The sequence below is a fragment of the Papaver somniferum genome, chromosome 4, assembly GCF_003573695.1.
Source record: "Papaver somniferum cultivar HN1 chromosome 4, ASM357369v1, whole genome shotgun sequence".
In the NCBI taxonomy this organism is placed as follows: Eukaryota; Viridiplantae; Streptophyta; class Magnoliopsida; order Ranunculales; family Papaveraceae; genus Papaver; species Papaver somniferum.
The window spans coordinates 36059915-36075676 of NC_039361.1; the positions used below are offsets into that span (position 1 = coordinate 36059915).

Below are 15762 nucleotides of genomic sequence, written 5' to 3' on the forward strand. Positions count from 1 at the left end.
ACTCTTGACTCAACCGTGTACCTCGACGCCTTGATCAAATCTGCACTCCTTGGGAGAGTCCTTATTACCTTAGTCTCCCAACCTAAGTCATATGCTTAAGCTGAGAATCCAAGGTGCCTCTCCCAGATGGGCTTTATTGACCCCAAATCTCCATGACTCAGGTTCCGGTGGCGGTGTAGCCTTTCCCTGAGCCATGAAACAGGTACCCCCTTATATGACGTACTTTAGGTCTTACATTTGCCTCTTGCGAAATTGCATTCGCGAACTAGGGTGTACGCCATAAAGGTTTGCCCCTTTCTCTTTTGTCATTTTTCTCTGATTGTCTTCTGTAAAATTCATTATCTCTGCGAGAGTCTCGCAAATCATCATATTGTATTTGGATTTCGCAATCTCAATTTTGTCATTCAGTAAAATGTATTTTTGAGAATTTTACTTATTGCGAGAGTGTCGCAACAACTTAATCATTCATACATTTCTTGTTTTTATAACCTTTGTCGTCTTCTGCTTCTTTATTATTTTCTGCTTCTGCTTCCTTGGTAGTGGTATGTTCATCATTTTTATTCTGAGCTAGCATTAATTTTGCAACATCTCTTCTTCTTTTCTTTCGATTGCATCCACCATCAACCTCTCACTTCTCTGTGTATCTTTGATTTTGTGTCGCAAATTTTCCTTCTTGTTTGCTCTTCCTTCGCAAGATTCTATCTCAGTTTCGTAACACCTCTTTCCTTCAACCCAATCTCCCTTTATGATTCCTACAACGCTGGGGTGAGGGAATTTGATGCACTGGTGGAAAGTTGAAGCTACACTTAGAATCCCATGTAGCCAAGGTCGACCAATTAACGCATTGTAGGGTGATTCTACATCAACGACACAGAATAAGATTTCGGAAGATATTCCCTTCAATGAAATTCGCATAGTAACCTCCCCTTTAGGCTTGTTAGCAGTACCATTAAAACCATATATCTTGTATGTTGATGGTATAAGATCATCATCTCTTCCTCCCATAGTTTTATAAGTATGATAAAATAAGATGTTCACACAGCTTCCAGTATCGATTAGAATTCTATTAATTGCCCATGAATCTTCAGCTTCATCATCCTCATCTTCTTTCGGTTTTGTATTAGTTTCTAATTTTACTACCAATGGATTATCATGCACCTCTTCTCCTTCGGGAATTTCTTCTGCGGTAAAAGAAATGATCTGTTTCTGCCATTCCTCTAGTGGCGAGATTTTCGCAATATTCATAATTTCTCTTCCATCGTTATCTCTTGCGAATACTCTACTCAAAACATTGTCATGAAAATATTCGATTGTCTTATATGAATGTACGATAGAGTGACAAAATAGATTCTTTGCTTTTGCACCAACTTCTATGAAGAATGTTTCCTTCTTTTTCATCGTGTTTACTTTGTGATGCTCTGGTGGTGGTGGCAATGGTTGAGATTGTGGGTGCCCTACCAAAAAGTGGTTTAGTTTTCCTTGATATATCATTCTCAAAATAATTCTTTTTACATTTCTGCAATCATTTGTTGTATGTCCATGAAAATGATGATAAGAACAAAACTCATGGCTTCTGTGGTTTGGAGGTGGTTCTGTTCCCATGTTCCATGGTGTTGGTATATTCTCCATCAAAATTATAGCTTCCCATATTTTCTCCACACTTGCATTTAGAGGTGGCATCTTGATTTCTTCCCATATTACCTTGTGACCTCCTTGTCCTCTATTATAGTTTTGTCTTTGACCTCCATAAGTTTCTTGTGGTTGATCGAGTCTTTGAATCTTGTTATTTCCACCACGATTGTAGACATTTCTTTCTCTTTCATACTCCTCTTGATCTCGGCTTCCCGTAGCCACCAGTTTCTGTTGATTGTTACCCGTCACCTTCTCTTGTTGTACTCGCGAAGTATTCACCACTGTGTTTATTAGCTTAGGTAATAAGCTTGCATTCGCTGTTTGTGAGCTGGTGTTCGCAACTGGGTACGAATCCATTTCATTTTTCCTTTCCTCTAGAGCAATGTATTCTTCTTGAAGTTCTCGCAATTCAGTCATTGTGATCGTATTCTTGACTCTGAAAATTTGGACATACAATAGGTTTGTTGCAAACATAGCATTGATAAATGATAATATAAGATATCTCTCATCTACTCGACCAGCCATTTCGCTACACATTGTTCTCCATCTTTTAGTCAAGTGCTTCAAACTTTCGCCAATCCTTTGTTTTAATCCAAACACATCTTCTATACAAGGTCGCGAAGAATTATTACTTATATATGCCCCTAGGAATGTAGTCTGCAAATGAAGGATGTTATTGTATTCTTTGGTAGATCTTCAAACCATTTTAACGCCTCTCCTGTTAAGCTGGATGCGAAATATTTGCACAATACGGCATCATGATTTTCCCATTGAAACATGCGCCTCACATAGGCTTTAATGTGTTGAATTGCACAAGTTGTTCCATCAAAAATGCTGGTTAATGCGGGAAAATTGGATTTCGGTGGTATTCCTCCTAATTGTACTTCCCTTGTAAATGGAGTTTTCGCAGCTTCTTCTATTGCTACATCCAATTGTCTTCTGCCTACTTCTCCTCTGTTATTTAGCATTCCTCTCATTTCTTCTAATTCTTTCAAGATTTGTTTATTTACACCTGAATTTTGATCCATTGGTCTTTTCAATTTCGCCTCTCTTCTTATGCGTTCATGTCTTTCTTCTCTCGCGAAATTTTGCATTTCTTCTTCATTATACTCATCTCGTCTTCTTCTGCGATTCTCTTCCTCATCTCTATCTTGAATTCGCATATGATGATGACTTTCATTTTCCCCTCCATGATTTCCTGCAACTACATAATGACGCTAGAAACAGGGACGTATTGAAGATTATTCTAGAAAAAATTGAAGATTAATATTGAGATTTGTGAAGATTTAGAGTGATTGATTAAGAATTTTACATAATTTCTAGCAATTTGTTAACATTGAAGAAATGGCTAGAAAAAGAAATATATCTGAACAACCGACTACAATTAGAAGAAGCAAGAGAATTGCTGGAAGAGAAAGAAATGAAATGGGAGAATCTACTAGAATGAGAAGTAATAGAGAAAATAAAATTCAACCACCAATTCAACAAACACTAGTACAAGGGAGGAATACAGATTATGATAGAGTAAGTATACACACTTGGCAATCAAATTCAGCAGAAGAAGTAGAAGAAGAGCAACAAACCAGAAACCATGGACAGGTGGAGAGAAATCAAGAAGCATATGAAGGAATAATCATGGAGATGAGGAAATTGAAGCGTTAGAAACGTTAAGACGAAGAATACATGAAGAAAGAAGAGCTGAGGCAGAAGAACATGCAAATCTAACAAGGCAAAATCATGAATTGAGGATGGAAAATATAAGACTACAGAGTAGAAGATCGAGAAGTATTACAAAATCATATTCAAGATCGACTAGAAGGGAAATTAGGCGAAACTCACCCACAACAAATGCTGGAAACAATATTCAAGAAGAAATATCAAATCCTAATGAAGAATATCGTGAAAATAGAGAAAGAGCTGATGATCGTTACGTCCCACAAAATGAAACTTTTGATGATGGGCAAAATGGTAGAAATCAGGAGAACGGACAACTTCAGGGACGAAATGACCAAGATGGCGAAGGAAATCGAGAGGAAGGAAGAATAATTTTACATGAAAGAGAAACTCAAAGAAATCAACAGATGATTGAAGAAGAAACTGAAAGACATTATGCTGAACAAGCACGTTTAATTTGCGAACGTAAAAGATTGAGAGCGCAAATGGAAGAACAAGAACTTCAGGAGACAATTCGCCAGAACAATCACGACAATCGAGAAAGAAGGCGTACACAAAACCGGAATAACGGTAATCTCAATGAAGAGTATGATAGAGTACAGAGGATGGCTGAAAGACATGAACAAAATCATATGAGGGGTGTAGTGTAGGATTTCATGCAACTACAAGTGAAGCCCCCGAGTGGCTAAATTCTCTTATTGTAGAGAAACTTCATGTATCAGAAATTTAATTATGAATTAAATCTATCCTTCCTATTAAGAAAATATATATATATATGGGGCTCCTCTTCATTTATCGACATTAATAAATGATAGGTCTGGAATTGCAGACTAATCATGTAGTCAATGAAAGCAAAAACTTATCATCATTATATAGAAAGTCAAAAAGACTATTGATGAGGTTCTTGACACTTGGATAGAAGTATGTGTGAAACATTGTCCCTGTCTCCGTCGCCTAAACAAGCGTGGAATGCAGGATCCAAGGCAACTATCATATACTTGCTGAAAAGGAACATGCGCTTAGAGTATCTAATCATGTGGTTGATTTAAATGGGTGTTTCTCTCAATTATTGCGCTATAAATAATAATTCTTTGACGACATTCGTACAAGTATTGTGGGTAACATATTTTACTTTAGTCAATATTTGCACACTTCCCTTTTCTATTTCCATTCTCTTATCTATCCATGTGATTTCAGTATGCGATTGTTGTGACAAACGTTGCAACAAGTACGATGACTATTTAAGTAGAATTTTGCAATCAAGTTGAATGTCACACGTAAGTAATTGCTTATGTGTGATGATTGGAATGTTTGTGGGATGTTTGCAGCTAAAGAACATATGTAGGCTGATTATCTTATTAGCTACTACTTTGTGTCTATCCTTAGTGGTTCTTCCAAGGCGAGAAATTGGAGTAGGTTTTGTGGGAATACCTCTTGTAAACCCTCATGAGACTAAAACTCGTCCACTAGGGACACCTAGGGGTTTAAAAACTTGTTATAATACTAAGTGTAACCGTTTTCTCAACGACATGGAGTTATTGTATTTAGGATTAGTTTTATTTAGTTTGCTCGAGGACTAGCAAAATCTAAGTATGGGGTAATTTGATAAGTGCATAATTTATAAGATTTTAGTGTCCATTCCATATTTGTTTTAGCTATTATTCTTGCATATTTTCGTATTATTACTCTTGTTTTCTCTTATTTGCCTCTATTAGGTGAATCATCCAAAAGTGAGCTACAAAGTGATGCAAATATCTTAGAAGATAAGTATTCTAAGAATCAAAGCGCTCAAGTCCAAGAAAAGTGGAAGAAGTGCGACAAAAAGGAGCAAAACACTCAAAATCAAGAGACGGGCCAAAAACCAATCTTAACTCATTCCAATTAAATATTTCTCATTATCATCTTGAAGATAATTTAAATATAAAAAGAATGCAAAAAGAATGAGGTCATTCCGAGTTCGGACAAACAAGGTGTGGCCAAAACAAGCTTTTAATCGAATACCGAAGACAAACAAGTATGCAAACAGGTACGCATACTTAATTCCGAAAATTTCTGCTGGAATTTGAGGTACGCATACTTAGCAAGTATGCAAACGGGTATGCATACTTGGGAAGGCCTAAGGTCACGTTTGGGGTCGTTATTTCGTATTTTCGGGTCGGGTTCTTGAACCGAACTAGATACTTGATGGCCAAGCAATGTAAACCTATAAAAATAGGTATTAGGTCTTTCACATATCATCGAATATCATCTCATATCACAAGTTCTACATCAAAAACCTAGGGGTTACCCCTTTAGGGGGAAACCACCATTATTCATTCTTCTTTGCAATATGAGTAGCTAAATCCTTTGTTGATTAAGGATGAATTCAATGTTCTAAGTGTGAAGCTTTATTAATGATACAAGTCTATTTGAGGTTTTAATCATCATCGTTTGTTTTCATTATATTTAAGGTTTATGATTGATTCTTAGATTGGTTTGGGTGCGCAACCAGATTAGTATATTCATCATTCTATTGCTAGTAGTGATTTGAGCGATCCGTAATTGTCGTGCATCTCCTACACAAGTAGAGAACATGAGACCTTGCAGAGGGATTTTGTAAAGAAATCGTGTGTGGAAACAACACTAGTAAGTGAACCGAGCGTACTAAGTTTAACTGCTGGAATCAAACCTAAATTCACAAACCCTAAAGCGTTCGATAGAGTTACACCTTGTAAGCGTACGTCAAGGCGGCTCAGTTGGATAGAATCCGGTGACTAAGCGTACCTGTTAACCGGTGATACAAGGAGTTTTAGGGTTAGCTAAGCGTGTCTACTATTCTACGGTTGGTGATGAATGGTTCTAATGGAAGATAGATAAGTATATTAATCCAGTTGTCGCTTGGTAACGGCGAAGGATTCCTTAATCATCTCTTTTCTTTCTTATTGTCTTTTTATTTATCTTACAACCAAACCCCCCTTTTGTTATTTACTTTATTTTGTTAATACAAATAACCTATCAATTACACAGCTCTCTGTGGGAACGATCTCTTACTACCGCTATGTTACTAGTTAATTAGTGGGAAATATCTTGATTAATTTGTTGCATTAACGATATGCACCAGTGTTAAACAAGGTGATCCATTATCTCCAATTCTATATATCTTAGTTGCTGATGTTCTTAGTAGGAAAATCTTTCAATTCATTCAAGAAGGAAAAATGCAGCCTATGATAATCAGAAAAGGTATTTATCCTTCTCACCTATTTTTTGCGGATGATATTTTTATCTTTTGTAATGGATGCGAAAAAACTTTAGAGAATCTAAAGAACCTTCTACTAGAATATCAAAATGCTTCAGGTCAACTGGTTATGCTGCTAAGAGCAAATGTTTTGTGGATGGAACTTCTAATTCTAGACAACATCGGATTGTAGAAATTATGAACATGAGACTTTATTTCTTCCCATATAAATACCTTGGTGTAATGTTAGTTCAAGGAAAAATCAAATCTGAGCGTCTTTGGTCCTTTGTTCATATGCTGCAAAGAAGATTATCAAACTGGATTGGAAAATTTCTAAACTTTCAGGCTAGAGTTACTCTCATTAAGTTTGTGCTAAGTAGTATCCCTATTTACAATATGTCCATATATAAATGGCCTAGAAAAGTAATTGAAGCTTGTGAAAGAATTCTCTGAAATTTCTTATGGAGTGCAAATGCTGAAGAAAAAAATATATTACTATCTCTTCGGAAAAAGTTTGTACACCTCTGGAGGAGGGTGGCCTAGGTATTAGAAGATTTGGAGATATAAACAAAGCTCTTTTAATGAAATTACTATGGAAAATGGTTAATTCTAAAGAAGAATGGGCAAAAATTTTCTTAGCAAAATTTCAAGATCAACATGGTTGTTGGATTACTTATCATAAACAATCATTAGTTTGGCCATGGGTTAAATGGGTCTTACAGGATTGTGATAATAATTCAAGATGGTTAGTAGGAAATGGAAACAAAACTTCTGTTTGGAGAGATACTTGGCTTCAATAATCTAGTTTAATCAGTCAATTTCCAGGGGATACTTACATTCAACAACATATTAATATGAGAGTAAATAATCTGATACAAAACAATACTTGGGTCATTCCAGAAGAGATGCTCAAATTTGTCAATACTGAAGAGCTTCCCATTCTCTCTCTTGAAGAAGATAAATTAATTTGGACTGCAACTCAAACTGGAGAATTCACTATTCAGAGTGCAATAAATGTTATTAGAAAAAAACACCCCAAGCTGAGGTGGTTTAAGAGATTATGGAAATCTTGTGTTCATCCCTCTAATGCTGGAAATGTGTGGAAGATAACAAGAAATTCTTTCAATACTGATGAGAATGTCAAGAAAAGAGGTATGTCTCTAGCCTCCAGATGTTACTTATGTCACCAAGATCAAGATTTAATGATTCATATCCTTTGGGATTGCAATTATGGTCAACTGTTATGGAGTTGGATTGGTGGCATATTTGCATTCAAATATCCTATCTCCTTTGATGACATCATGATTATCTGTAAGAACAGTAGCCCTATGATACAGGAACTGTGCCTCATTACAGCTTCTAACATCATGGTGGATATATGGTTTTCCAGAAATCAAGTTTTCTTTGAGAATACCTTACCTGATTTGGATAGAGCTAAGAGAAAATTATCAAGAATGATACATGAATGTGAATTCAGACTCAAAGGAAAAATGAGCAATTCTGCTTATGATCTTCAAATTCTAAATTTTTTTGATATAAAATGTAGAAAAGTAAAATCTTCCAGAGCCATTGAGTGTACTTTCTCAATTTCTAAAGATGGAGACATTCTTCTCTGCTGTGATGGAGCATCAAGGGGGAATCCAGGATATGCTGGGTATAGATTTATAGCTAGAGATAGTATTGGTAATTTTGTTACAGCTGAATCTGGTGGATTGGGTATTACTACTAATTTTGTTGCAGAAATTATTGGAGATGTTAGTTCAATAGAATGGGATTGCAGAAGCTGATCATCAACTCTGACTCAACAACTGCCATTAATGGCTTCATGAAAAGCAACCTCCCTTGTTTTGTCTTAAGCAGATGGAAGTTTATTTGCAAAAAAAGTAAGATCCATTCACTTTAACCATGTATACAGAGAAGTGAATTTCTATGCAGATTTTTTGGCAAAGAAGGGTGTTTAGTTGGACAAAGGTCAAATTGTTCAATGCTCTATCATGCCACCAAATATGCACAAAATGGAGTTTCCAGATCATCCATATTATAGATTTGATTGAAAATCCTGCTAGCATGTAGTACAAAGGAATGAGCCTGTTGTCCATGTTTTCATTTATATTTTTAGGCCTGGGACATGTAGTCCACTTTGGCTTTTTGTCTTTTTTTGTTACTCCTTTTGTAACAAAAAAAAAAGGTTTCTGTCAAAAAAAAAAAAAGTTGGGGCAATAACCCACTTATATCCAAGCTTAATCAATACCAGTTTGAAGACAAACAAACACTCTATCCATTAATATCCATCCTCGATATGTCGCTTCCAAGACAATCCATTTATAGAAACTAGGTCATCAATCTGAATTGCAGATGCAAAGGTAGATTCACTTTAATAGCGCGTTTGGATACACATGCAGAATTAGCTTTTCGACTTCTAGAAGTCAAAAATCAAGAAGTTAGTTTGGGTGTAAAATTTCAGAACAACTTCTAGAAGCAAAAAAATCAATTTTTTATGAAGCAAAATATCTTTGCTTCTGACTTCTGCTTCTGGAAAAGCAAAAGCACTTCTGATTTTGGTATCCAAACGCGTTATAAGTAGCTTAAATTCAGTACTCCCCCCAGATTTGTAATGTTAATATAATGGATTAGCATTCACAGCTTGAGAAAAAACCAAGACATTGGTAATCAACAAGTCCTAGTTCTTTGCACATTCGCAACCCTGTATAGAAAGCAAAAATATTCCAAATCGTATTGTTGTCGTATCTCAATCGCATTCGTAATGTACTTTTCAAATCTCAAACTACCCATAGAGTTGACCAAATAAGTCCGTATAACTTGACATTAGATTTTAGATAAGTAAGGTTAGTCGTTGTTTTTTTTAGATAAGTAGGGTTAGTAATTTGGTTGAGCTGGGTATTTTTGGTCTGAAAAAATAAATTTATTGACTCACTATAAGAATCGATCGAGTTAGTGAGTCGACAACAGTTTTTGCTTTCCTCATATCACTTTATGCTCTCCCTCCCACAAAAATTAAGAATTTTATACCATCATGTTTGAAAAAACTCATATAGTATCATCTGATTCATCTCCATGTGGACTAATAAGTCAGGCCAAAATAAATAATGCATCAAAAACAATTCCCCAAAAATATCAACTAGCAGTCGATATTGCTTTGCTATCATCATGCATATTCCGTAAATGTTTTATGTATCATGATGCATCATTTTCAGCTGTACTATGACCGGATATTATATTTCACTTGGCATCATGGGTAATTTGCAAATAAACTTGTCCGTTGTTTTTGTTTAAAATGATGTTGACCGCTGATAAACTGATAAACTGTTGAGATTATTAGTCCCACATTGTCTGAATTATCTAAGATCATGCTGTTTATAATTCTTAGGGCTACTCCACTCATTGCTAATTGGTTTTGAGTTGGATGTCTATATTCTAACATGGTATCAGATCAGGCTATTTGTGTCAAGTCATTTGACCGCACCTTTACTCCGCCTCATCCCATTTATTGTCCACGTGTTAGACCCAACGAGGCTACACGTGAGGGGGCGTGTTGAGATTATTTATTAGTCACACATTGTTTGGGTTATCTAAGATCCTACGATTTATAATCATTAGGGCCACTCCACTCATTTCCAATTGGTTTTGAGTTGGATGCCCAAATTCTAACATTGCATCAGAGCAGGCTATTTGTGTCGAGTCATTTGACTGCACCTTTACTCCGTGTCATCCGATTTTTTTTCCACGTGTTAGACCCAACGAGGCTACACGTGAGGGATCGTGTTGAGATTACTAGTCCCACATTGTTCGGGTTATGTAAGAACGTGCGGTTTATAATCCTTAGGACCACTCCACTCATTGCCAATTAGTTTTGAGTTGGATTCTGGTATCCTAGCATAGTTCGATTTTAATGCATTGGAGCTGGGTAGGATAAGAAAGTAAATGGATGTTGTGTAAGAACAATGACCGGTGAATTAGTCATTGAAGAAGTACAAAGGACTGGGGAACATCAAATATCCTCTCATGGATGTTGCGAAATTCTCTCTCTCTGTTTTGGAATCTTAGTAGTTAATTGGGAGGTCTACTATGAAGATGTCCAAAATGGAATTTATGAACTCGTGGAAGTGATTTGATTTAGAATGATTTTTTTTAGGGATCATGATTTTTTTGGGATCATGATTTTATTAGGCCACCTTCCCTATAGTTATAAGGGGTGTCCTAGAACATTGAATACTAACCTACCTTTAACCTAATTTAATTTAAAACCAACACAATAACCACCTCTCCATATATATATATAACCACCACCTCCTCTCACCACCACCTCCCACCACCGCCGATTACCACCACCACCAACAACAACCACCGATTACCACCACCACCACCACCAACCACCGATTACCACCACCGTCCACCACCGCCGATTACCACCACCACCAACTCCAATTATCACCACCAACAACCACCGATTACCACCACCACCTCCGATTACCACCACCACCACTATATATAGCTTAATTTAAAACATTAACAAAGATATTCTCACAAACCCATTACTTGTCATTCTTTTTTGGTTGAATAAATGAGAACTAATCATCAAAATGAGTTGAAAATGGAAGTTGCAGAGAGGTTTAATGGAGTTTTTTTTTCCAGTAAAAAGTTCGGTTATCACAAATTATTTTTTTCTTAACCGAACTCAAAGTTCGGTTGATTCGCAAAAAAATACTTTTAACCGAACTCCTTGTATTAGACAATACAAGTCCATAAGTTCGGTTCGTTCGCAAAATTATTAAGTTTTCTTTGTAACCGAACTCTACCTATAAGCCCAGTTCGGTTGATTCGCAAAATATGTTGAAGTTTGCGAACCAACCGAACTTCTAACACTAGGTTACTTTTAACCTGAAGTTCGGTTGGGAACTTGGTTGCGTTGAAGTTTGCGAACTAACCGAACACACAAGATGTACTCAAATAAATTGTCAAGTTCAAAGTTCGGTTACCTACCATTTTATCCTAGGTAACCGAACATTGCACTGTACGACCAAAACCTCCATTAACGAGCGAGTTCGGTAACCTGCGTGTTTGGAAAACGTAACCGAACTACACTTTCAGATGTGTTCGGTTACATGTTGTTGACATATGGTTAACCGAACTGGCTCAAATTTACATAAAAAAATTCATTTTTTTGAAAGTTTGGAGCAATTCAACCAACATTATCTAAGTTTGAAGCATACCTGGGTACCCAAATACCCTTCCTCCGGTTGTGGTTGGTAAAATCCATCGTTTTTCATGTTTTCCTTCTTCATCTTCTCTAACTTTACTCTCTCAATAATTCCACTTCTTTAAAAAAAAACTCATCTGATTTTTTAATTTCACTAATTATCTTTAACTTAATCATCTCACTAATCATTACACTAACTATTATTAAAACTAGCTAATCATCACCCAAAATTAATCAGGAGGGTAATTTAGGTATTAATATAAATATCTAGATAAGGGATGGCCTACATTTACTTCTAATGTCTTTAACCAAAATAAAACCACGGTTCCCCAAAAAAATCATGGTCCCAAAAAATCGTTCTTGATTTAAGTAACAAAATGCGTTATGGGCCTACAAAATTGTACTCCCCCATAATTAGCAAACACAATAAAGTGGCCCTTTCTAGACTTGGGGGTAGGGTGAACCCAACAACTAAAGCTGTGATTATTGGATTTGGTGGAGTCTAGGTTTCCGGTCTGTCTAGAAGAGTTGTTTAAGTTTTATATATCAACACCGTGATGAGAGAATCCTCTCATAGTATACTGCTTTTACTAGCGTTGTAGTCGTTCTCATGGATCATGTTCTCGTTTCTTTCTTAGGCGTCATATAGTCGGGGAGAATACTACAAAGAGCATGAGGCATGTTGATACCACATCGTCATTAATTTTGGACTCAGTATTGGTAATATGAAAGCACCAAGTTAAAAATGACACGTATTTTGTTCTGCAAATAAGATTGTGATGATACCAAAATAAGGTTTTGGTCATAGAAAACTTTTCAAACAAATGATTATGACAACCTATGAAAAAGGATACACCTCCCATGAGCAGAGCTCAACAGTTTCGAGACGTCTTTTTCATTCTATATATTGATATAAATACAACAGTTTTGTATTTTCCTTCAGTGTATATTTTAAATATGAACTAATCAGACTATCATGTACCATATTCAGATTATAGTTCTCACCCAAGGGAGAAGACGAGAACCTACCAGAGGATCATTGCACAAAGCAATACCTCCCATTAGGTGGAGAGTTAGGTGGATGTTCAAGAATTAATTGAAAAATTGTTGAGTAAGCTAACATTCATATGATGTTTTTCCTTACTAACTAAAGAATCAAGAGTATAGTCGGAAGCCTTATTTGAGGATTTTTTTTTTTTTTTTTGTTTCTTCATATTTCGTAACTTGCCCCTTAAGACATGGATAGTTTCCTGAAGATCAAATATGATTTTGTCCATCTCTCTTGATTGATTTGTCAGTTTTGATCTCTGAACTTTCATCTTTTTATTTACATGTTTCTGGTCTGCTTTAGAGACATGATTCTGAGAAGAGTTATTCCTCAAATGGAGGAAAGTGTTCGAAGAACAAATCTTCCGTGGTTTGATTCGCATAACACGGTGATAATCTGAATGACCTCATTCTTTATACAAATAACGCTGAGGTATAAGCCTTGTGTTTTTAGAAATGGATTTGTAATACTACATACTAGAAATGAAGGAGTTATGCTAACGACTGTGTTTATAATAAGCTTATTAGTTTTTATTTGGTATATCGATTATTCTCGTTATTGACTTTAAGATCATGAATAAGCTTATTATTTCTTATTTGTTCTTATTTCAGGAGATCCACCTGACATTTCACATTTTATTATCGCCTCAAATTAACGCAATGTAAAACAAACCAACCCAACTTTTATCATGGCTGCATGGTACAAGAAGAAACAAAATGACGGTAAATTTTTAAAAAGTAATAGTAATATAATTTAACACCATACATTTCAAACAAGCTCATCGTAAAATCTCCATATGCCGAAAGATTCTTCATACTAGTGCAAGTGCAACTTCATTCTTCGATAAAATAACCAGTTAGATGAACAATTTCCTTGAATTTGCAACCAGAAACAGAAAAGCGAACTTCCCCATCATCTTCTCCAAATTCTATATCCAAAGCGCACATGTTTCTCTTGCCTGGCTTTTCTAAACTGCATAACACAGTTGGAGCTTCAATTTTACCTTGTACACTGCACTCTATAAGAATCCTAGCGGTTGTATTAGGAAAAGAATCATGTCCAAGACAAGCCTGCGTTAAAACATACTTAATTCATATTGGTTATGCAATTATAACTTTTAATTATGCAGCCAAAAGTTTAAAAGATAGATGCATATGTCAAGGAAGAACATGACATCTTGAGAATTGAATCAAGTCTATTTAAATCTAAAAAGATAATATTTTCAGATCGACTTTATAACTAAGACACGAGGAGTATTGCAAACATCTACTTGGGATTCGAACACAAACCTTTGTAATACGTAATCTTCCTTTTGCTTTGGGAAATTTTTGAGTTACAAGTTTTCCTTCTTTTAACTCAATCCCTGATCACGAGAAGTTAGTGTAGAAAAGAAAAAACACTTCAATTAATTGAATGTTATTCAAAAAAATGAAAAAACAATTTGAGAAACAAGAAAATTATACCACTTTAAATCTTACCCCAAAAAGTCATTTTTGTTTATACACCCAATGGCTCAATGTTGAATCCCCAAGTGAGGATGATTCATACTCCCTAGGAGAACAAGTTTCAAAAATGTTGATGATTAAAGAAATGTCGATGGTTAAATGATATAATGGATGAAACTACTTGAAAGCTTACTAGTTACAACCTTTTTTAAAACATCCTAATAATCTACAAGTCAAGCTACGCTTCAACAAGGGAATCTCTTTCTTTTTTATATGTATCATCATGCACTCTTGATCCTAGCAAAAGCCAAAAAGCATATAAAAGATTTTAACCAACCAGTCTCAAAACTAAATTAACTGATCAATCACCTTTCAGAAAAAAACGAGATATAAAACTCATTAAAATAATCTAATATTATTTAATTTGATTCTCACCGACCATTTAAACATTCTAGAGATAAGGTCCGTTTGAAAACAAAACACTACCGCCGCAGCCACCCTAATTAAACCTAGCTTAATTGGGGCCAAACATTTTAATGGGGAGCTTGCACTAGAGGACAAAAAAGATCATCCAATCCTAATTTGGGTCACTCATTAAAAAATATTTTCTAAATGGCTAAAATGTCCCTAAATAATTAGTGATAATCTTAATTAATTAATGATAATCTTAATTAATTAGTGATAATTTGATTTAATTAGAGTTTAATATTTTTTTCCAGATTTTTTGTCTGCAATTTTGTGTCTGATTTTTTTTTTTTTTGCCCAGATCTGTATGAAAAGTCGTCATGGTATTGAAAATTTTCAGTGATGACGCTAAACAGTCGTTAGTTTTTCGATTGTTTCAGTAACGACTCTAAACTGTCGAAGATTCACTAATGGCGGAAATGTACGGCAGTTTTGAGTCGTCATAAACATAATCAATTCCCTGACGACCCTTTGGAAGAGTCGTTATTGTTTTAATTATGTATATGACGACTGTAAACAATCGTTAATGTTTTAGAAGTGTCGTTAAAAACAATTGTTAGTCTCTAAAAAGAGTCGTTATCTTCATCGTAAATGGCGGAAATGTACGATAGTTTAGAGTCGTCATATACGTAATCAATTCGCTGACGACACTTTGGAAGAGTCGTTATTGTTTTAATTATGTATATGACGATTTTAAACTGTCGTTAATGTCTATGAAGGGTCGTTAGTTAGTGTCGTCATTTGAAAAAAAATAAAATAGTCAAGGGTCAAACAGTATATTCACGATCGGATTAATACGCCCCTGAAAATTTTGGGGTGCAAATAAAATGTCATGGTCCCCAATTAGTTTCTTTGGCCCCCAATCAAACGAGGTAATTAAAACCGTTTTTTTGCCAATGCAATAAGTAAGGATTAAAAAAAAACGAACATACTATTGAGAATAGTTCTACATCTTTCAACAGTAGAACTTCGTTAAACTAATAACTTCATTAAGATAATATGTTTGTCAATTTTGATTTGGGCCAATGTACTAAATTAATAACCCCGTTAAAATATTTGAAATTTA

General features: G+C 35.3%; 2 protein-coding genes across 2 annotated transcripts; one reads left to right on the forward strand and one right to left on the reverse strand.

The window, feature by feature from the left end:
- The first annotated feature begins 7374 nt into the window (after positions 1 to 7374).
- LOC113272340 lies at positions 7375 to 8307 on the forward strand. The gene has a single exon (XM_026522191.1). The coding sequence runs from the start codon at positions 7375 to 7377 to the stop codon at positions 8305 to 8307; it is 933 nt and encodes a 310-aa protein (XP_026377976.1).
- Positions 8308 to 13446: 5139 nt separating this feature from the next.
- On the reverse strand, positions 13447 to 14488 carry LOC113273736 (peptidyl-prolyl cis-trans isomerase FKBP53-like). Its single transcript, XM_026523363.1, has 3 exons — positions 14265 to 14488; positions 14076 to 14149; positions 13447 to 13856 (listed from the first exon to the last, which is right to left on the reverse strand). The coding sequence occupies exons 1-3, from the start codon at positions 14275 to 14277 to the stop codon at positions 13620 to 13622; spliced, it is 324 nt and encodes a 107-aa protein (XP_026379148.1). The 5' UTR covers positions 14278 to 14488; the 3' UTR covers positions 13447 to 13619.
- Between the last annotated feature and the right edge of the window lie 1274 nt (positions 14489 to 15762).

Bases quoted from the DNA above. Each gene is read 5' to 3' on its own strand.
- LOC113272340 (XM_026522191.1), top strand. From the start codon at position 7,375: ATGAGAGTAAATAATCTGATACAAAACAATACTTGGGTCATTCCAGAA.
- LOC113273736 (XM_026523363.1), bottom strand. The intron at 13,857-14,075 runs GTTTGTGTTCGA...GTTTTAACGCAG, and splicing joins GAAGATTACGTATTACAAAG to GCTTGTCTTGGACATGATTC.